The sequence below is a fragment of the Callospermophilus lateralis genome, chromosome 1 (genome assembly GCF_048772815.1).
Source record: "Callospermophilus lateralis isolate mCalLat2 chromosome 1, mCalLat2.hap1, whole genome shotgun sequence".
In the NCBI taxonomy this organism is placed as follows: Eukaryota; Metazoa; Chordata; class Mammalia; order Rodentia; family Sciuridae; genus Callospermophilus; species Callospermophilus lateralis.
In genome coordinates, this window is record NC_135305.1 from 33,566,275 (window position 1) to 33,590,537 (window position 24,263).

At 33.4% G+C, this 24,263-nt stretch overlaps 1 protein-coding gene across 1 annotated transcript; it reads right to left on the bottom strand.

Moving 5' to 3' along the window:
- Positions 1-137: 137 nt before the first annotated feature.
- Positions 138-20,668, bottom strand: Sem1 (SEM1 26S proteasome subunit). The gene is made up of 3 exons (XM_076833906.1): positions 20,488-20,668; positions 6,740-6,833; positions 138-339 (listed from the first exon to the last, which is right to left on the bottom strand). The coding sequence occupies exons 1-3, from the start codon at positions 20,561-20,563 to the stop codon at positions 297-299; spliced, it is 213 nt and encodes a 70-aa protein (XP_076690021.1). The 5' UTR covers positions 20,564-20,668; the 3' UTR covers positions 138-296.
- Between the last annotated feature and the right edge of the window lie 3,595 nt (positions 20,669-24,263).

Genomic DNA, 24,263 nt, shown 5'->3' on the forward strand with positions numbered 1-24,263 from the left:
AAATTCATTTAACTTGATTCTCAGTGAACCAATTTTTTTTTTTTCAGTTCATAATATGAAATTTTAATGTCTCAGTACAATAATAAGGTTCTGGAAAATCAAGACTACAGTGAAAACATCAAGAAGTCTGAACCAAATCAAGATTAGATCAAAACATTTATTTTGTGTTACAAAAACAAAAATAAATCCAAGCAGATAATGAAATAAACATTTTCTTAAAGTATTTCGTCCTTGGTTCTCTGTTCTAGAATTTAGTATACAGTTCAAGTGTAGGGTACTTCAGCACTTTTTGGATGCTATGAAGTCTCCATCTTATAACCATGTTTCTCTAGTTCAGCTCTGTAACAGAATACAAAGAACAAAACATCAGTAGGCATTTTTCACAATAAATCAAAGAAACATGATAAGAAATAATACCATTAATAAATAAATGAGTTAAAATGGGGCATTAGCTTAAAATATTACCAAATTGCTTTATTTTAGACACTAAAAATAAACCTGTAAGAAGGAAATTGGATGTGGATCACATAATACTAATAAAATTTTGCTTCCATTAGTTAATTTTATCTTCCTTAATTTTCTTACATATCATTTATGGAGAAACATGAGAGATTTATTATTATCCCCTAAATACCTTCCATATACCCCACAAATATTCTGTTTCTAACAAATACTTAAAAATACATTTTTGTTTGCTTGTGTTTTGGTGGTGTTAGAGATTAAACTCAGGGACTCAAAAATGGTGAACTACATTCTTAGCTCCTTAAACAAATTCTTAGAATAATTAACCTATAATCATCATCATAAGTTGTATATACATGAGAATAAACACACTCCTTTCCATATTGACATATCATATCAATTGTTCTAACATAGGAGAAAATTAATCAAATTTAAGGGTGTGAGAATTTTCTGTATTATAAATGTCATAAAATGTTAGACTTTACTTTCCTAATATTAAATGTGAGTGAACATCTCAAGTTTAAATTGGTATAAATGAACACACATTAAAGAAACATTTTTTGTCATTTTATCTATTTATTTTTGGTAGCAGGGGATTGAACCCAGGGGCACTTAACTACTGAGCTACATTCCCAACTCTTTTTGAGACAGGGTCTCACTAAATTGCTTAGGGCTTCGCTAAGTTGTTGAGGCTGGCTTTGAACTTGTGATCCTCCTGCCTCAGCCTTCTGAGCCACTGGGATTACAGGTGTGTGCCACCATGTCTGGCTTGTCATTTTAAATAATTTATCCAACTTGACATATTAGTCATAGAGAATATCAACTGCAATTGTTGATTATCCTTCTATAAAACATTTGCACAAAAAAAGTTGAATCCTGTAATCAACTTTAATTATTTAAGTGACCATTCCAAATATTACCAGTAACTTTCCTACCACAATTCAGATTTTATAAAATTTGTGATAAAATTATTGGAGGAACAGTCTGATATAACATTTTAAATGTAAAGTATGGTTAATATGTTCTATATCATTATATCCAGAAAGAAAAAAAAATGTTATCTTGTGTAATATGGCTTAGATAATATTATATTGTCCAATGTAACCACAATGCAAAAAAACACATGGTTAAAATGATGTATAATATTTATTATTCATTTCCAAAATTCCTTTACTTAAAAATTTTATAATACAAATGATGACCTTATTTCCATGAATTATATTAAGACCAGAGATCATCAAATGATTGAATCTTGTCTTCTGCTTAGGTGTAGAGTATAGTGTGAGCTGGTGACATAAATGCTGAATTAGAAATCAGGAGCCCAGTGCAAGTCTCTAACTCTGGCCCTACTTTTGTGAAGTCTTAACTGAATTGCTTCATTTGGGCTCTTTCCCTTTCCATTAGGAAACTGAAGATTATAATATCTATCCTTTATATATAACATCATATCTCCTTTGCTTTGAAGGTTAAATAAGAGAAAATTATACAAATGTAATATAGCATTAACATAAATACTAAGGTTGAAGGAAAAAGCTAAAGATTTCTATTTTTGCTCATCACAGAAAGCTCCTCAAATGTTTCCTACAAGATTCTTATTATAATTCTATAAGAAACGTGATTATCTTTGAATTTTATATCATTCTAAAATGTAATATTTTTCTGACTTAAAATGGAAATAATTTTAAAACTCAATTAAGTTTTCTATTCCTTTTTAACAAGATCACTATCAGTTAATCACTTTCTCTTACTTTAATAACAACAAAGCCCTGGGAGTTCAACCTAAGACTTAAATAACAAGTACACAAAATGTATCCTTCAGGTTCATGTCTATCTGTCTTACTGATAGGAAGTGGTCATCAATTATATTTATAAAATTGTTTATGAACACAGATGCTGAGAAAACCCTATAAATGAAATTCTTAGAGAATATGCAAAATTCTTTAAGAACTTAAAAGTGTAACAAGCCAGAAGAAAAAAAATTGAGGTCACTAAGTATAAAACAACAACACAGTAACAGCATGAGATTGCTGAATGGAAAAATCCAACAGAGACCAAAAAAGGGGGGAAAGAAACCTGCACAACTGGAATATTACAGAACACACAGTGAATATAGACTATTTAAAACACGCAGTAATAGCATTCCTTTTGCAAACCAAACATGAAAAAAGACTAATAACAACAATTAGGTTTTCAGCTTTATTACAGTGGCTATTTCTGATCATTCAGGAACTATGAATCTTCTTGGGATTTTCATATAAGGTGATAGAGGACTGGAAAAAACCTCATGATACAATCTATTTTTACTGATAGATGGAGAAATTATATAAAGTCAGGAGGAGCAAAAAAATACAATGACTCTTATTTTGGAGACAAAGATGACCTTATGCTATTTGTTTAAAGTCATCAGACTGAAAGAGGAAAAGGAACATGGAAAGTAGGACTACTATATTGAGTTTTTGTTTAATATACACCATAAGCACTTTACATATATTAACTAATTTATAATAAACCTATGAGTGAAGTAATAATTATTATCTGCATTTTATATCTGAGAAAAGTTGAGTCAGAGGAAATTTAAATGACTTGATCAGGGTCCATGTAACCATGTAGCTAAATAAGAGGCAGTTCCAGCATAGGAAAATATAGGCAGTATGAATGAATCTAAAGTCTAAACTGCCTCTCAAAGTTAGATGGGATTAGGGCTCAACAATGATAGAAAATAGTAAAATGTGTCCTTTACCATGATTCATGATACATTGAGATTCTCCATGCATTTTACAAAGACCAAAAATAACATTTTTGCAGGAGACTTCTTAATTAAAACAAAAGTTTTAAAACAAAGATTATCTGTGTTATTTAATATAATAGTCATAGTGACTATTTAAATTAAAAATTTAGTTCATCATCTGTACTAGCCAGATTTCATATGCACAATTGCCATATGTGACTAGTAGCTTCTGTTCTAGATTGTGTAGCTCAAAGAACACTCCATTATTATATGTAAGTTCCCCTTAGTAGGGGGAAAAAACTCATAATTCAAATGGAGAAATAAAAACACTTTATCACTAGTGGTCATATCACAATTTATATACTTACGGAAAATAAGAAAACAAAAGGCAAAAACACAACAGAGAAAATAGGAGCACCTGGAGGCATATTATAAAAATAGTAAGTCATAAAGAGTAAGAATATATGGATAATGTTTCTAAGCCAGTAAAAAAGGGCAAGAGGTGATAGTGATGAAAAATTCAATTATTGATACATTTACTACTAAAACCCCTTATAATATTCACCAGTCTTAAACTTTTTAAATAAAAGATGTTATTAAATGACTAATGAAAGATAGAAAAGAAACAAAATCTCATGATATCTGATCTTTTTGAATGACAAAGGAAGAAAAAGTCATTTAGCCTTAAATTTTTAAATTTCTAGAAATTATCAGGAAAGAAAAACTGTTACATAATTAAGAACATGGAATACAGCTCAGCAGCATTGGAAAGCCTCAAAATAAGCATTCTAATAGGATAATATGACTCCAAATGGAAGGTGCTTACTGTACAAGAAAAGTGGCAAGGCATTCTCTAATATAGTTCAGTTTTAAAAGGTATAAAAACAAAGATTAATGCAAAAAGAAGGCATCTAAACTCCTATATATAGAATAAACTCTAGTTCAGAATGGATTGAGATTCATAAAAAGACCAAAAAGGGCTATTTTAAGAGGCATATACTGATAAAAGAGAATGAGAAAAGACAGGTCCAAGGACCTATAATGTAATGTTAACAGATTTTAGAGAAAAAGCAAGACTGTTCAACAGCTATCATTCTTATTTTGTCCATAAAACTAAAAAAGGAAAAACATTATTAAGACAAAATTGAAAACCAAAGTGCAATAACTCCAAACTGTATAAAAGTAGTTTATACTGGCAGAATAAAAAGATAAAATTAAAAACCTGAGTCAGCGATCTTTGAGAAATCATGGAGAACTATAAACATATTAGAATAACAGTGAAAAGTAAATTGTACTATTTCCAAAAAAGAGAAAAAAGAAATGGATAAATTTGTTATTAGTCTTCAGTAAAATTCTAAAGAGCCTTTAGAATGTAAGGGTTTTGAACCCATTAAAAAACAAAACAAAACAAAACAAAAAACTGCATTGCACAAAAAGCAATGTTGTATCACTATTAAAAATAAATTTTAGGGGCTGGGGATGTGGCTCAAGTGGTAGCGCGCTCGCCTGGCATGCGTGCGGCCCGGGTTCGATCCTCAGCACCACATACAAACAAAGATGTTGTGTCTGCCGATAACTAAAAAATAAAATATTAAAATTCTCTCTCTTTCTCTCTCTATCTCCACCCCCCCTCTATCTTTAAAAATAAATAAATAAATAAATAAATTTTAAATCAGGGAATGACCATGCATGCCTATAATCCTAGAGACTTGTTACACAAGCAGAAGGATCACAAGTTTGAGGCCAGGCTTAACAATGTAGTGAGACTCTGTTTCAAAATAAAAATCTCAAAAGGACTAAGGATGTGGCTCAATGGTAAAGCACCCTGGATTAAATTCCCAGTACCATAAATAAATTAATCAATCAATAATTTTTAAAAATTAATTATAAAGTTATCTTACTTTCCTTTCAAATAAACAAGAGACCTTCTTTCTACATCTTGTTTTGAGCAAAGCATGTGACAGATTTAGATATCCTTATGGTCAAGACAGATAAATATAAGCTGAATCAAAATTAAAATTAGAAAGAAAAGAAATGTCTATTCAACAAATGGTGTGAGGACAGCCAAATATATTCACATGCAAAAGAATGAGACTTCTACTTCATATCATATACGAAAATTAACTCAAGATGAATTGTAGCTCTAAATGTAGCTAAAACTCTTTTGCAAGAAAACAGGGATAAATCCTCATTATCTTGAATTTGGCAATGAATTCTTAAATGGGAAAGTCTTAAAAGCATCGAGTAACAAAAGACAAAATAAACTGGGCTTCATTAAAATGAAACACTTGTGCAAAGGACACTAAGAAAAGACAACCCAACAGAAAAAAAGTATTTGCAGATCACGCATCTTATAAAACTTGACTACCAAGAATACAAAAGGAAGTCTTACAACTCAACAACAAATGACCCAATTTTAAAATGGGAAAATAATTTGAATAGACATTTCTCCAAAAATGGTCAATGGTCAATGCTAATGGTCAAGAAGCACACTAGAAGCTTAGTAATTTAGAGAAATAAAAATCAAAAGCACAATGAGGCCAGGTTCAGGGTGTGTGTGTGTGGGGGTGTGCATGCCTGTAATCCCAGCAGCTTGGGAGGTTGGGGCAGGAGAATCATGAGTTCAAAGCTAGTCTCTGCAACCAGGAGGTGCTAAACAACTCAGTGAGACCCTGTCTCTAAATAAAATACAAAACAGGGCTGGGGATGTGGCTCAGTGGTTGAATGCCCCTGAGTTCAATCCCCGGTATCAAGAAAATAAAAGGCACAATGAGATTCCACTTCACAGCTTTCACTTATAAGATGGCTGTAATTTTTTAAGAAATTAAAAACAACAAGATTTTGTGGAACATTTGGAACATTCATACATTGTTAGCAGAAATGTAACTTATTCAGTCACTGCAGAAAACATTTTGGCAGTTCTTCAAAAAGTTGAACCTAGAATTACTATAAAACCCAATGATTCCACCACTTCTAGGTATATACCCTCCAAACATGAAAACAGATAAATACATGTATATCCATGCTCACAGCAGCCACTATTCATAAGAAATAAAAAGTAGAAAATTTCCAACAACTGATAAAATCTATAAAATATGGCATATCTATACAATGGAGTATTATTCCACCACAAAACAAAGTATTGATACATGCAATCATGTGGATGAATTTTAAAAACATTATGCTAAGTGAAAAAGATGAACACACAAGAACACATTGTATGATTCTATTTATATGAAATGTCCAGACCAGGCAAATCCATACAGATGGAAAACAGATTAGCAATTGGTAAGGGAGGGGGAACTCTGCATAGTTACTGCTTAAGGAGTATGGTATTTTCTTTTGGGATACTAAAAATACTAGAACTAAATAAACTGAGGTGATGGTTGCCCAATATTGTCAATGTACTAAATGAACTGAATTATAAACCTCAAAGTTAATGTAATAAAGATTAAGCATCTTTTGAGAGGTCAATTATCTACATAAGTTATATATTCTATACTCAAAATTAATACCAAGCTATAATAAAAAATCTGGCTTAAAACTTACCGTAACTGATTGGAGAAGTCATCCTCTACGTTGTCATCATCCCAATTATCCTCCCAGACATGTGCATCCTCATCTTCATCTAAACCAGCCCAGTCTAAAAACAGAAACAGATGTCAAATATCTCTCATACATTATTTACACAAAATGAAAACTTCAGAAAGTGTGTCACTTAACATTCTTGCAATTCAAAAACTGTTAATAACATTTCTATGAAAAATAGAAATCTTTCTCCTTAAATCTTTTGCTTTTATTCTCTCAATTCTTAAAATTGCAGGTAATCCAAAAAAAATACTACTTGCCATGAAAACTTTTAATTTCAGAAGGATGCTTACTTCACTGATTTTTATTTTAACTCATTTTTATAAGGCCTATTTTACAATCTTTCAAAATCTTTCTTCCCTTTTGGTGGTAGGAGTGATTCAGATTAAGATTTCAACTTTTCTTCATAATGGCCAGAAGGCCAGAAAATACATATGTAAACTAACACCTTCAGGAATTCTAGGCTGTAAATAAGGAATATCTATTGGGAAAGTAACACTAAGAACACAGAAGTTTTCAACCACTAGGTACACAAGAAGAAAGGAATATCTATCTATAAGGTGGTTCTCCTACAACCTAATGTCTAGTTATTACTTCTATATCAAAAACCAAGGCAGCAAGCTGGATGTGGCAGCATATACCCATAATCGCAATGACTCAGGAGGCTGAGGCAAGAGGATCTCAAGTTTGAGTCCAGCCTTAGTACCTTAGTGAGACCCTATCTCAAAAACTAAATAAAGGTTAAAGGTACAGCTTGGTAATAGAGCACCCCTGATTTAATCCCTAGTACCAATAAGTAAATAAATAAATAAATAAATGGGCACATAGGGAATTGTAAGTTGTCTCCCAATATTCCTTTCCTTATGCTGTTAAACACTAATTCTTTATAACAGAATGTCTGGATTAGGAACGCATTCCCAGTCCATGCCCTCCTCCCTCAGTGCTTCCCTAAATAATATATTTTTTTTAAGACTACATGTTTCATCTCCAAATCTGAATGCAGAACCCTCCTGTGAACACTATAATTCTACATACAATTGCTCACTGGACACAAATTCAACAGAACAAAAATTTAACTTTCTTCAGTTATCCTCACATGCAACCAATACACTTCCCTGGAAAAACACAGAAGCATTCCTTCAGTCTTACCATGTGCCAGGAAAGTCACCCCAAATTTCCTTCTCTATCATGACCAGGTCTGGTCCATTTCATTCCGTAAATGATATTCAAATCTATTCCTGTCTATCCCCACTACCTCTGCTCTAAATTAGACATTCACATCCTTTCTCATATACATACTGGCATATTCTAACAGGTCTTGCTTCTACTCTATGATAAAAATTTAGTTTCCAAGGCAATGCCAGAAAGCACATCAAATGGTAGTATAGAAACCAATTTAAAGGAATAACACATTGAATATTAAAAAAAAAAAATCCATGAGTCTATAGCAATACTAAAGAGACAAAGAGAAGATAGGACTGTTCGTGTTTATACCTACTATAAATGTTAAGAGTGACAGAATTAGAAAATCACCATCTGCAAACTCTCAATGAAACTTAGGTAAAGATCAACAATGGATACTAAAATTATAGGGTGAAAAATGGTTGGGTAACAGGATAGACAGCTTACTCATTACAAAGGAAGAAATGGAAAGGCATAGTGGCCATCATCTTAACCAAGTGAGCTTAGCATCATTAATAACTGGGACAACTTGACACGGGTCCTTGATGTCATGTAATAAGAAACACTCATCATTTCTGTAGTACTCTGGCTAGCAAAGTTGTAACTGAATCTAATCATGAGGAAATCGTAGGACCAGAAGGTGGGACTTACTACAAACTAGCTTGTTCAAATAAGTCAATGTCATAAAAAAAGAAAAAAACATCTAACAGCAACTGTTAGATTTAAAAGCACTGAAGTGATGTAACAATCAAATATAATATAAATATAATATGCAAATTAACTGACCACAGGGCTACAGGAAAAGTAATATGACTTATAACAATTAACAAAATCTAAATATGGACTGTGTATATTTGGATGATATTAATGATTTAATGTTAATTTTCTTAATCATGATTGTGAAATAATTCTAGAGAAGAATGCTCTTAACTCTAAGCATTCAAGCTAAAACATTTGAGTCAAGTGTCATTTTGTTAACAGCTTTCTTGGCAAATAGTTCTCAAATATGTATATTTTATATATAAATCTATACATGTGTAAAACACTTATTATTGAATATATTTTCTAACATGAGAAAATATGGCAAAGCATTAACAAAAATTCATGAATCTAGGTGTTAGTTGTCTTTTAACTTTTCCATAATGTTAAGTTTCAAATTTTAAATATGGGGAAATTGATTTAAAAAAAAAAAAAAATCAGCCTGGAAACCACTCCCTCTGTTTTGTGTATCTCTGTATCACAACACTAATAATATTATAAAATCATAATTATCAATCAATATGTTTATGTTCATCACTACCATTTGAGTTTCTTCAGAATAATAATTCTATCTTATCTTTGGAATCCTAAATTACAAACAGTACCTAGCACATGCACAACATGGTTGTGAAAGATGGCTAAATCACAATTAACAATAAAATCAGATCTTGGAATATTTGTTTGACTCCTCTCCCCTCCAGTAATTATGAGTTATACACTCTAAGCCATTAGTTTCATATTAGTAGTTACCTATTAGAAACATAGCTATAAACATTTCAATGTTAAAGGAAAAATAACTAAATAACAAAAGGTATGATTTAGGCTTTTATTATTATATACACATAGAGTTTGAGCTACTTCATGGTTTATAATATGGGCATTTTATTTCAGTTACATTATATATTTAACAAAAATTTTAAAAATGGGGTATCATCATCATCATTTAAAAATAGAAGTATCTCCATTTACCTGGTCTCCCAAGCCAGAAAAGAAAAACTCTGGAAGCCCTTCAACTATCACAATCAATGATTTTTTTTTTTTTGGTAACAGGGATTGAATTCAGGGGCACTCGACCACTGAGCCACATCTCTAGTCCTATTTTGTATTTTATTTAAAGACAGGGTCTCACTGAGTTGCTTAGCATCTTGCCATTTTTGAGACTGATTCTAAACTCTTCTCCTGTCTTGGCATTTCTATTTCAATGCATCCCCAGTTTCTCACTTCATCTCTGTTCTTACTGCTACTTTATCAATTTGAGATTATTTCTTTGTGTGGTCTTTTTTCTGTTCCAGTTTTATGTATACATGAGAGGAACATTAAGTAAAGACAGTATGGGGGTACAGTCCAAGATGAAATTTCAAATTAAGAAGGAGCCTTTGGGCTGGGGATGTGGCTCAAGTGGTAGCACGCTCGCCTGGCATGCGCGCGGCCCTGGGTTCCATCCTCAGCACCACGTACAAATAAAGATGTTGTGTCCGCCAGAAAAAAAAAAAAAAACTATAAAATAAATATTAAAAAATTCTCTCTCTTTTTTTTTTAAAAAAAGAAGGAGCCTTATATAAGACAGTAGATGTATTTCTGTGCAACATTAAACCAACAAGATATTTTAATTTTTAAAGTTAAAAATGAATAAAGCATTTCAAATAATCTCAAATTTATTCTTTTAACTCTTTAATAAGTTATACATGATAACATGATGCATTTTGATTCACTGTACACAAATGGAGCACAACTTTTCATTTCTCTGGTTTTATACAATGTAGAGATGATCATGCAGTGCAGTCAAACAGGTACCTAGGGTCATGATGTTCATCTCATTCCACCATCTTTCCTGCCCCTTCAAATTTATTTTTTATTAAAAGAAATATAGATTCTTGTGTGTCAAACTTGTAATGGCACTATTAATCCTTTAGCAAAATAGCATTTATGATACGAGTAGTTATGATACTTCCTGCTAATTTCCTCCACTCTTGCTATAACCTATAGCTCTGCAGCTAATAATTTTACTGGACAGCTCAGGTTACATGTTTTTAGTTTTAATAACACTAAAATTTTCCTATATAGAAAGTGCATTTTATATTGCCATTAGAGCAAAGTTTGGCTTTATACTTAAACATTTTATAAAATGAGAGAACTTTCTATCATACTCCTTTTTTTGCGGGGGTGGGGGGGGGACTAGCACCCTTATCACTGTCAGAAAACAGATAAGAAAATATTTTATAACATTTTTTCTACCATCGTTTCCCAATCTCAAACCCAGGTTTATATAAATATGCTACTTGGGTTCAACCTAGAAACAGGAAGTCTCCATAAAAGTATCTAAGGAGTCTTTATAAAGATATCTAAAGGAGTTTAATGTTCAAAAAATATTGAATAAAGACTGTATTTACATTCTTGAGTAAAAGGGATGAGACAGTCAAGATAGGAACTGTTTTAAGATTCTAAGTCTAAACCACTACCAACTAAACAGGCTCCCTAAACTGTTAACTAGGTAACAGTTATATATATATATCATTACAGATGTTTCTCATCTGTAATGATATATAAAAAGTAAATGATCATGTCACAGATTAGAGTTTGAAATATATTTGACAATTTTCTGCTAACCTTATAGGTCTTTGAAAAAATACTGTAGAGCCTTAAATGTCTTTTAAAGCCTTTTTGGAAACAATGAAATCATAGTGTCCCAGAAACTTTTAATCTAATCATGATTTTATTTTATTTTTTTGAAAAAAAAAATGCCGACTTCAATATTATTATTGATTTAAATGTCTCTGTGCTATTTTTATTTGTTTTAATTATGAGAGAAAAAGAAACTTGCTAATTTGGAACGAAATGCCTCAGAAAATCACCAACAAGAAATATAACTGAAGTGGGGCACTGTGGTACAAGCCTGTAATCCCAGTGACTGGGAAGGCTGAAGCAAGAAGATTCCGATTTCAAACCCAGTCTCAGCAATTTAGCAAGACCCTAAGCAACTCACCGAGACCTTGTCTCTAATAAAATATATTTTAAAAAAAGGGCTAGGGATGTGGCTTATTGGTTAAGCACCTCTAGTACCAAAAAAGAAATACAATTGAGCCAATAACTTGTTTTATAGAGTGGCTACTTAATTTGAAAAAGTCAAAATTTTTAACAATATAGGAATGAGTGTCTTCTCTATTCTCTCCCACTCCTTTTCTTCCCTTTTAAGGTTGCTGCAATTTTTAGTTCATCAAGCTGTATTTCGATGATTATTTGGCATATATATATATAAAGCATCTCTTCTTCCTTTAACAATAATCTGGTACTATTTTTTGACAGGAAAAGGAAAGAAACAGGTAAAAGTTGCATTCTAAAAAAAAAAGAAACTGGCTCATGAAAGGGGGAAAAACACTGGGGAAGGTTTTAGGAAGAGTGCACACAAAATTATTTATAACAATAGCTTTACACTTCTTTGGCATTATTATACAGTATGCCGTAACTATGATTCTATTACATGAAGGTAGAAATGCTAGATTAAATTGTTCATTAATCATCTTATAAATGTGAATATACTTTTTAACCTTAATTCCTATCCTAGGAATAAGATGCACTGTAGTCAAATAGTACCATACCATTCTCCCAATTGCCATAGATAAAGAACCAAAAAATAACTTTTCTTATGAGTGACCACTTATTAAGCATTTAAAGTTATTTAATAAGAACACTTATCATTAAGAAAAGTAATGTTCATATTAAATCAGAATGTGTTATCTACTTTAGAGGGAAACTTTAAATATTCTTCTTAATTTATTAACTAGGATCATGTACTGAATTTATTATATAAAAAGGTTAAGTAATGGTTTAACACTCACATCCAACAATCCTCCATACTACACAAACATTACAATATGTGTAAATTATAATACCTCTAAACTCTAAGCGAGTGCATAACATAAAAAGTTATATGACTATTTTAACTACTAAAGTTAGGTGATATCTCATAATAATATCTAGATTTTGTTTTGGTTTTCAATTACAATATTGATAACCAAGTAATTTTATTTAATCACTCATTTTTACAGCCTTAGGTCCAGAAATAGCTTGTTAAAAAAAAAAAAAAAATGAACAAGATACATGATCCATGTCTAATGCCATCCTTCAATAAATAAGTAAGGGACCTTATAAAATATATACTTTACCTTTAACACTAAATGCATTGCCAGAATTGTGATGATCAATTAAATAAGCACACCTGTGTTAGCTTCAAGTCGTTGGCCTTCCAGATGTGTATTGGTAAGAAAAAAAAAAAGTACCATATTTTAAAGTCAGATTGCAAATAACCAATAACAGACACCTAATATATGTTTCTAGTAATTCTAAATTATTTGAGACTTTTCTTCTAAACTTAGCTTTCTTCACATCTGCCAGTGAAAAATTACAACCATGACTAGCCTTAAATTTCAAAAATCCAAGCTATCAAAGCTCTTACATACTTCATCTTAAGTATCACCTTGACCTTTAAGCATAAAAAGGGTTTTCTCTCAACTTAAAAATATTTTAATACTCATCCCCACACTTTTTTTTTTTTTTTTTTAGTTTTAGGTGGACACAATGTCTTTATTTTATTTTTATATGGTGCTGAGAATCCAACCCAGTGCCTCATACATGCTAGGCAAGCGCGCCACTACTTAAGCCACATCCCCAGCCCCCCACACTTCTTAAAGGCAAGAAGTATAGCACTCTAGAGAAAAGTACAGGGGAAATTCTAATTATTACAATAGGGTTGCAAAAGTAAAATTCTATATCAATTTTCAGAAGCATCAATCTCTCATTCTATAACAATAAAGTTACTCTAAATATAAACAAATCAACTTCCTTTAAATAAAAATGTGCACATATATGCAGAACATTAGATGAAGAGAAATACACTACACCAAATACCATCATAGGAAAGTGTAAGAGAACAACAGTTACAAACAGTTTTAATTACACTCATCAGTATGACAATAAAACCAAACCAAATCTGACCATTCTGAGATTAATTTACACTTGTTCCTGCTTAAAGTATAAAGCATATTAGTTTTTTCTAAGATTTCATTTCTGCAAATTATCCCAATGCAAACACACCTATACCTTACATATCAAGTAACTATTTAGCAGCTGAGAAATCAGTACTTAGTAAAGCACAACTGTACTACTGTATTTTCTCTAGAAAGGACCAAATTGTCAGCGGGGAACTCAAGAGTAGACAAGCAGAAACAAGTAATAAATGATGTTGCTACCAGGCCATTGGTAAGTTTTCAGTTATTGGTGGCAAACAATATAAAACCAAGGCTAAAAATAACCTGCATAACCATTTATAATTATTCCTGTATTTAAAAAATTCAAAACCAATTCTTTTTCATCAGTGAAAACATAATGTTTCCACATTTTTGGTTCTTTATTAATTAGTCCTTTTATTTTTCATTCAATAAAAATAACAAAAGCCCTTACTTTCATCTTTTCCATGCCTTTATACCTTAAACTCATCTGTTTCCTCATTCTAACCCTGCTTCACATTGTTCAATAGTATCCAATCTGCACACTACCATTCTTATACTTAAGACATGCAAGTGCAAAATCATAACCCAATTTTCTTCTTATTCCCAACACACCATATGAGGCTAGATGCCTAAGGTCCATCAGTTCTACCTCCCTTGTTATTCTTGTGCTACTACTCTCTTCACTTCATTCCTAATAATAACCTCAAATGAACCTTAGACCTCATCTGAATTATTTCAACAATTTGTTGACCAGTTTACTGGACTGTGGTCTCTGATCTTTTCATATTAATTCTGCTGGGTTAATGTTCCCTAAACAGCCTACTGCTGAAAGAAAACTCACATATCACTGTCATAAGCAAAACAATCAAACAAACAAAAATACTTCTTCCTTGTTTTGGAATCCCCTTTCCTGGATTTCTATTTTTTCACAGCTTTGTTTCAATAGTGCTACCTCACATAGTAAATAAATAGAAATAAATTTCTCTTTCTTTTGAACTGCTGCTGCTGACTTTACATCAGATGTTTAACTTCCCCCTCCCAAACAAACACACATACACACAGAAGAAAACCAAAGTACTCAAAAGCCCAACAGATGAGATAGACAAATACAAAATTGCACTGGGGTGAGAAGGGAAAGATTTAGAGTCTCAATCCAGGATAACCATTTTCAAAATACTAAAGATCTTCAGTTGGTGCAAAAACCACTGATACTTATCTCCTCAGCACTTATATTATTTACTAATTTCAAAGAAATACATAGGGAGCCAAATTTGTTATACCCTCTAGTTAACTGTGACCTTAGATGAGTCTTTCTTTTCTTTTCTTTTCTTTCTCTCTTTCTTTCTCTCTTTCTTTCTCTCTCTCTCTCTCTCTTTCTTTCTTTCTTTCTTTCTAGCTTTCTCTCTCTCTCCCTCCCTCCCTCCCTCTCTCTCCCCTCCCTCCCTCTCTCTCTCTCTTTCTTGGTAGCACAAATCAATAATCCCAGCAGCTCAGGAGGCTGAGGTCCTAAGCAACTCAGTGAAACCCTGTCTCTAAATCAAATATAAAAAGCTTAGGATGTCACTCAGTGGTTAAGCACCCCTGGCACGCGCGCACACACACACACGCGCGCACACACACACACACACAGACCCAAATATCCATCAAATGAATTAATCATTTATTATATACTAACTACTACACAAAGAAATTTAAGAGGTGAGGAAGATATTAGAACAACGTGTTCTAGAATAAAAACAATAATAGTTTGTCAAAACATTACAATAGAGCACACAACTGGAAAAAGATATTTGGTGAATTTTAAATACTTAAAGTATGTAGTTTTTGAAATTTTTATTTTTTTCTCAATGTTTTCACAGTTCAATCACATCTTTCAATGAATAATCTTTAATAACCAAGTAGTAATATCAAACACTATTTAAATCACAATCACTTGCTCATTCCACAGAACCACCAAAATAACTAATCAATTAGTTTTTCAAAAAATTTTACTGCTTAATAACTCCCAACCATCAGAATCTAGATCTGGGGATTTTTCATTTTGATCTGTATGCATCCTAAACAATACATGCTATATACATACATATCTTATGTGTGTTTACACTATATGTATGAATGACTACACTATTGTTACTGTTTAAAGCACTTCTGGAAAAACATCTAATGGCAGTATTTCATTTTTTAACTTAGAATTTTCTAATACTAAAAAATTAATTATCAATTAACCTATAAAATCAACAAGTTTAATTTTGGGTACACCCAAAATTAGTAATGGAAATGTCATAGATAGCTCAAATTCTAAATAAATACCAAACATCATACAAATCCAAACTCCTAAGTACATTACAAGAATGAAGAAAAAGCACTAGTGTTTATTGAATACACACTTTGTACCAAATTCTATGTGAGGCATTTTATATATTTTACATATATCACTGTTATACTGAATGTATCACACCAAAATTCATATGCTGAAGCCAGTCCTCTCCCAGTGCAATGGTTTTTGGAAACGGACCTTTGACAGGTAATTAGGACTAGATGAAGTCATGAAAGTGGGCCCCTCATGATAGAATTAGTGGTCTTGTAAGGGAGACACCAGAGAAATCATTTTCTCTCTCTTATGAGAGAACACAGAAAGATAATAGCCTTCTACAAGGCAGAAGAAAGAGAGCCCTTACCAGAAACTTTATTTGCTGACACCTTTTATCTTGCACTTCCTAGCCTTCACAATGAGGAAAAAAAAAAGTTTTGTTGTTTAAGCCACCCTATTTATATTATCTTGTTATGGAAGCCCAAGCAGATGAACACAATCACATAATTCTTTCATGACTCAAACATTATTATCCATAAATAACAGATAAAGAAACAGATTAAGTGGTAGTGATTCAAAGAAGAAATAAAATGATCAACCTCAAAGAAATCAATCCACATTAAAACAATGCAGTTTCTACCTGCATCCACCAGGTCGGCAATAACTCAAATGTGTAAGCATGCTTGAGAGAAAAAGTGAACTGTAGATAGAAATGTAAATTAGCATAATCCTTCTAAAAGGCAATTCAAGAATATATGTCAAAATTTAAAATGTGCCTGGTTCCCAAGCCAATCGAGCATTCTGTGGAGGGCAGTATGGTGTGATGTGAAGAACCTGAGAGGATGAAGAGGTCACCCACACTATATGAAAGGAAAAAGGGTGGCCTGGCGAATACTGAGACTAAGTAAGGTAAGGAGGGTGGCAAAAACTAAGTAAAGAGGAGGATAACCAAAGAGACAATATATTTAAGAAAATAGTAGCCAGGGGGGCTGGGGATGTGGCTCAAGCGGTAGCGCACTCGTCTGGCATGCGTGCGGCCCAGGTTCGATCCTCAGCACCACATACAGACAAAGATGTTGTGTCCGCCAAATACTAAAGAATAAATATTAAAATTCTCTCTCTCTCTCTCTCTCCCTCTCTCACTCTTTCTTAAAAAAAAAAAAAAAAAAAAATAGTAGCCAGGTTTCTCACCACTGAAGGAGGAGTTACAAAGGTAAAAGGGGGGGGGGGGACCAGAATGAACCCTGTGGTGCTGATATGAAATTAGAGATGACTGTGTGAACTCATGGTTTTATACATACACACCCACTTCTTTATATTCTCTAGTTTCTTCCACTTAGATGGTCTGGGAGCAGGAATATCCTAAAAGCAGTGAGCATAACTGGCATCAAGATTTGTCTTCTAAATATCATTCTCTACTAAAAGGTAGTTGCTCTGCAGAAACAGCTGATTGTAGGGCTGAAGCAGGGAAAGCAAGATTAGCTTGTAACACCTGTGTCAGAATGCTAGGAAATGCAGAAAGAATGAGGGGGACATGTCAAAGAGACACAGCTGACAGTTTGATGGGATTCCCTCATGTTCAAATGTACAATTATCCTATATAATGTACTTTCACAGAAGTAGCTAAGTAATTAACATGAGTCAATGAGCTAAAAGTTTATGAACAGATCTTGAACATAGGTCTGATCTACATTTATCATGCTTATTATTCCATAACCTGGGTTTCAAAAACCTTCTTCTTTCATACAATTACCAATAACAGACATTTAATAGGTACTCTGCCTTTCATGATGATGACTAGTTTTTTCTTTCAAAATTTTAATGACATGAATTCTCTCCATGTAACTAACGGAGATAATGTTAAATGTTTGGGATACTATTTATATGTCCACATTATAACATTTAATAATGGCAAACTGCAAAGTCCCCTGTGGCACTAGTTAAACTGGCACAGTATCTGAGTTGATATTGCTCCTGTCTATCTTCTATATGATTCTAAAGAACCCTTTTATTGATTATCTATTCCAGTTAGTATACAATGTTCACATAAATAATTCTCAATGGCAATTCGTCCTTCTGCAAGACTGTCTATGCATGAGCACATATTCCTTGACTTCTACCCACTAGCATCCTAAACAAGACATGCTATATACATACATATCTTATGTGTGTTTATACTATATATATATATGAATATAGTATAAACACACTAAATGCTGGCAGTTTTTTCATTCCCACCTGTCAAGTGAATATGACATTGCAAAACATCCCCCTCGTGTTTAGACCACTGTTTAAGATGTCCTGCTTTGGTAGGGACAAGTGAGAGAGCCTTAGTTATTCCAGAAAACTGGCAGCTTGTTGTTGTTAGGGGATCACCAGATTGTTGTGCGCCTCAAAAAAAAAAAAAAAAAAAAAAAAAGATTCCCCAAAATAATAGTGTCTTATCCAGGAATTTTTCAAAGGGGTCAGGGATAGATGGGGAGGTAGATAGCATTCTATTCCTGATTTCTTCAGATAATACAGTAGTTTTACTGATTATAGAAAAATTATAGAATTCTTTATAATAGCACTCTCTTGCAAATACTAGTACTACTTTGGCAAACTCAATTTCATTTTAAATATCCTAAAAAAGCAAAGCAAGACAATCTTGCTGGCATAGAAGAGAATAAAAGAATCTAAAGGACCACTTATTTTCTTTCCACTTTTACTTTCATCCTAGTCTAATTGTCAGAAAAAGGAAATTAATAAAAATATTATTACATTCTTTCAATATCTGTCTGATATGAAAAAATATTCAAAGTTTCAAATAAATTATGGAGTACTTCAGTTTTAGGTCCCACTCTGCTACTAATGTAACTGTATGATGAAAACTGGAATCTCTAGGCTAAGCTGCTCTCTGGTTCTAAAATTCTAACCATGTCAAAGCCCGCAAAATATCAATCATGCCGAAGACTTCGAATATCTCCCTAACAAAGTATTTTCTCAGTTTAACAAAATAGTCAAGAAGTTGGAGAATGCACTCACAAATGTCCTAAACATGATTTTTTAAAACCTCTCCTGCTTAATGACCAATATATTACATACCCCCCTCCATTAGTGTGAGAAACTGCCAATGTAACAGATTCAGAACAAACAATGGGAGGGAAAAAATAAAAGGAACATTTGCTCCTTTGTACCTTTAGATAATCATTCCAGATGTTATACTTAACAACAAAAAAGAGCTAGTCAGAATAAACAATGAGGCCTCCACAAAAACATATCTTAATTTCCTTTTTAAAATAAAAATCCCCTTTCTTTAAAATCCCTAAATTGACATTCTACCAAATACATTCTTATCTAGGATAAGATGTAGCAACAATACTCCCCAAAGTTGGACAATGAATTAGTTAAACCATGAATACACAATTTCAATAACAATTTTTATGTGATAGACTCTAAACTACAAGTTACTCCAGAGAACAACCACAATTCTCTTCTTATCACCTCCAGAAAGCCTACATAATAGTAACCTCCTTTTCTTATAAAATAAATATATGGAAATCCTACTCATAACCATTAGCCAATAAAGAAGCCAATTTTTAAAACCTAACTGGCAAAAACAATCTAGCAAGTAGAAGGTGTAACAGCTTTAGTTTGAACAGGTCAATTCCAGGTTGATCATTTCCAGCCAGTTAGGAGACACTGGGCCTGTTCCTTAATGGTTCCAGGGTTTTGTTTACTTAGCTGAAGAAAATGACAATACCAGTATCATCTTCCTATATTTGTGAAAAATAGAGTGTTAATACAAGCACAGCATTTATGTTTCTGAGAACACAGCAGCCACTCAATATTAACTATATGCTATTACCTACAATGAGAGAAATAAAGTTCCTCTTTAGTTTTTAAGTTAATAAAATCGTGTAAGTTTTAGGGCCTTAGAAAGCCTAAACGTTTCTCAAGTCAAAGAGACCAAAACTGACGAGGAACAGGAGTAAATCAATAACACGTACTATGCACCCAACACATGGTCCTGACATCCTACCTAACAGGCTTCATTTGTAACGTCCTAAGAGTAAGTAGCAATGACAGACTAGAGACAATTTAATTTTGGAAAAAATTTAAAGCCACAGGAAGGCTGTTAAACCAAAGGAAAATGGGTTCTTATATGAACGAGGTGGTGGTAACCAAGATGAAAAGTAAAGGACCCAACCATCCCAGACCCCGGGTAAGGGGCCTAGCTTCACCGCGGTTCCTCCCATGGAGGAAGCAAAATCAGTGGGTCTCGCCGCCAAGTCCTATCGTGACACCCCATGCCCGAAGCCGTGGCACACGGCAGGTCGCGCGTCAGGGGCTCCAGTGCCGGCCGCAGGGATGCAGGCTTCCTGCGGCGTCCCCGAGACAGGCCCAGGATCCCGATGGACGCCTGAGTCACCGTCCGCGCGGCCTAGAAGCCGGCGCACTCAGCCGGTTACCTTCGGCGGGGAACTCCTCGAACTCGTCGTCCTCCTCTAGGAGACCCAAGTCTACCGGCTGTTTTTTCTCTGACATCGCGACCCTCCAAGCCCAATACCGCCCAAAGCGGTACGAAACTTGGAACCCTCACTCCTCAACGGCCGTCGCTACCGCCGCAGTCGACGCCGGCGCTACCACAGAGACTCGGGGAAAGAGCTACGAGGCCAGCGCGAGGGATGCTGGGATACCGAGGTCCTCCCAGCGCTTCCTGCGGGTTTAGCTGGGCTTCCGATTTACGTAGATTGTTTTTGTTTTTACTATCTTATTCGGACTCGGAATTGACCGAGTGGACACCAGTTTAGATTTCCCTGATTGGAAAAGATTCAAAATGTGTAAAAAGTATTAAACACCTTTACTTAGTTTACGACTTAGGAATTCTGTAAAGATGTAGAACGACTGCTAACATTCATCAGCCTTCCAAGTGCGGGACCCTTAAGGTGCATTACTGCGGTCTTTGAACCAATCCCCTAAACTTGGCGTTAAGTATCTCCGCATCACAGAACACTCAGGTTCAAAAAGGAACATTCAGAAACGGCACCGTCGCTCAGGTAGTGCTAGGAAATCCAAATGCAAATTTCTTTGCCTGACTCCAATCTCCAAACTTGGGGATTACTTCGTGGCAAATGGCCTATTAATAGAGTTTGTGGGTGTGCGTAGAACTCTAGTTTGAAGATTATTATAAAACAATAAGTAAAAATGGATTCGGTCTAACATTTTATACTGCTTAAAATGTGTCATTTGGAACTTTTTTAGTATCATTTTGATTATGGTGTTGAACTGTCTGGAACTCCGTATTTAACGAGAATTTATGGATGAATATGAAATATATATGTAGATTTTTTTTTAAAAAATTTAGTTGCATATGGACACAATGTCAATTTATTTTTATGTGGTGCTGAGGACCGAACCCAGTGCCTCACTAGTGCTGGGCAAGCACTCTACCACGAGCCACAACCCCAGATAGATATTTTGTAAACTTTGGTACACAATTAAAAAAAAAAAAAAAAGTTTAAATTCTATTTCTTCATTCAATAACTAGTCTATACCATTTACCAGGCATTGTTTATCAGTATCAAACATGTATAGACAAGGTCCTTTTCCTCAAGGAGTTCATATTCTTTCTTTTCAAAGACATTTAAACAGATAAATGATAATGAAACAGTAATCCATTTGAATCTCCATCTTAAAATAAAATTACAGGAGAAATGAACAGAGTGTATGGGATAATAGATAGTGAATCAACTAAAGGACAAATTTAGATGAGAACTACAATTAAGACATAATTTTTTAAAAAGTAACCTTACCCTTATAATACTATATTGATTTCTGAAAATATTGGTATCTCACTACAAAAGAAAAGGATAAGTATGAGAGGGATTGCATATATTAATTGCTGAAAATATTGGTATCTCACTACTAAAAAGATAAAAGGATAAGTATGAGAGGGATTGCATATTTTAATTCGCCTGATTTAGCCATTTCATAATATTTCAGAACATGGTGTTCTATACCATAAATATACAGGTAGTCTCTGACTTGATGGCTCAAATTAATGATTTTCAACTTTATGATTATGTTGAAGTGAGATGCATTCAGTAGAAATCATACTGTGAGATTTGAATTTTGGCCTTCTCCTGGACTAACAATGTGTAGTAAGATGCTGTCCTGCTTACTGGGCAATGACAACAAGCCACATTTGCCAGTCCAACAACTGTACTGGTTCCTAAATTCTGGACTGCTGAAATTACTTCTCATTTTAATTATTGTGGCAAATGGAAAAACTATGGAAAATGATAGATATTAAAGTGTGAGAGGCATTATTGCTTAGTTAAATTAAGCATATAAGAATATGTATTTGTAGAGAGCAATATAAAAATCTAGGCCCAATTCCTTCTAAAGAGTGGACAAATTAACTTCTCTGTAGTATATTTTGGTGTTTGCAGTGCCAGAGTTAAGATTAAATGAGATTATCATAACATACCTAGCTCAATGCCTGCCTGGTAACTATTAAGAGATCAATACATGATAACTGCATTAAATAAGTGATTTAAATTTTTTAAAATCTCAAATCCTTCCTACCAATCCTAAAAGTCTCCAAGTGTGGTTTTGGTTCCTTGATGCAATCTTGTTGATACTTTCTGAGGAAGTTAGTCCCTTCCCACTCTAATAATAAATTAATAATAATAATTTGTAGTTAGTATTTACTTTGTATTAGGTACTGGGTATTTGTGTATTTACTCATTTAATCCTCTGCACATCAGCCCTATTAAGTGAATACAATTAAATCCTTTTTTATACTGGAAGGAACTGAACCATAGAGAGCTTGGTTATGTAGCCAACATCAAATGCTAACAAGTGGTCGAGTTATTATATTCTAACAGCTTTCCTAAAGGATAGAAAACAAACCCAATATGGAAAGAGGCAGAATTTTGTCCCAATAACACCAGCCTTCCTAGCCACTGGGATTATACATATGTGCCACCATGCCCAACCTAAAACTATTATGAGAAGCATTTGTGGTCAAAACTTGATTTTACTTACATATATAATGTCTGTAATTGATCAGTTTTAACTTTACAGTTAGGAAATCAAGTTAGCAGCATATTTTATAGTTTTTTTTGTCACAAGTAAATCTGTTTTATTAATGAAAGTTTCATTGGAAATTCCCATGATGTTAATTACATCACAGGTACCTAAATCCTTAAATTTGGAATAGACCATTTAGTCATCAGGAAGAATGGAACACATCAGATTTACTTTTTTGTCTCTATGTCTATCCAAGGAAAAATGATGAGAAGCTGTTAAATAGTCTATGTGTTGAGGACAAACTGATATCAAAAGTATCTTCAATTTGATTTCAGGAGGGTAGAGCTAATTAGCCATAAAGTTTTATGAAAACTGACCTACACACAATTTCTCTGACCTCCTTTCAGAATATGTAAAAAGCTTGGACTTCAGAGTCACCTAGGTTGTGTGCTCCTAGAACATTTTCCTTTTTGCCTCAGTTTTCCAATCTTTGAAGTAGAATAATAAAATTGCCTTCCTCATAAGGTTGCTGTATTAAATTAGGAAAACACTCAGAATGGTGACCTGCATATGATGGAACACAATAATTGTAGTTGAAGTGGAAAGAGAATGATAATACTTATTCTCACCCTGCAGCAATGCATAAAATTCTTCAAATTTAGAAGGGAAGTTGACTATTTTCAACAGTGTTGATTCTTGTTGTCAAGAAGTACTGAACATTTGTTATGGTGAATACTATAGCTACCTTTTTATTTGTCTCGTGGAATCCCCAGAACACACGCATTTGTTGTTGCTTCTTTCTGAGTCTCCAAAGGACAGGTTCTCAATGAGATTATATCCATAAAACTGGTCAGCAGAACACTTTTTGAAAACCTCTTTCCCTCACTAGATCACAGAATTTAGGCAGCTGTCAGTGTTACCATCAGAATTCCATATGTATCTGCAATAAATGCAAGTATAACTCTGTTAGGGGCAAATAGAAATTCTAAAGGGTTGGGAAAACCAATCTAAATGTAATTTACAGGCATGGGAATGAATAAGGGAAGAATATAAAGGAGGGATTATTAGAAAGTAGAGACTAGGCTATCTTTTATAGGAAATCTCTTATTTCACACAAACCCATAGCTTCCTGTTCAAATTTTCTTTCTTTCTGGATCTTTAAAATTTACTTATATCCCTCTAAAGAGATCCTGAGGACTTTAAGAAAAGT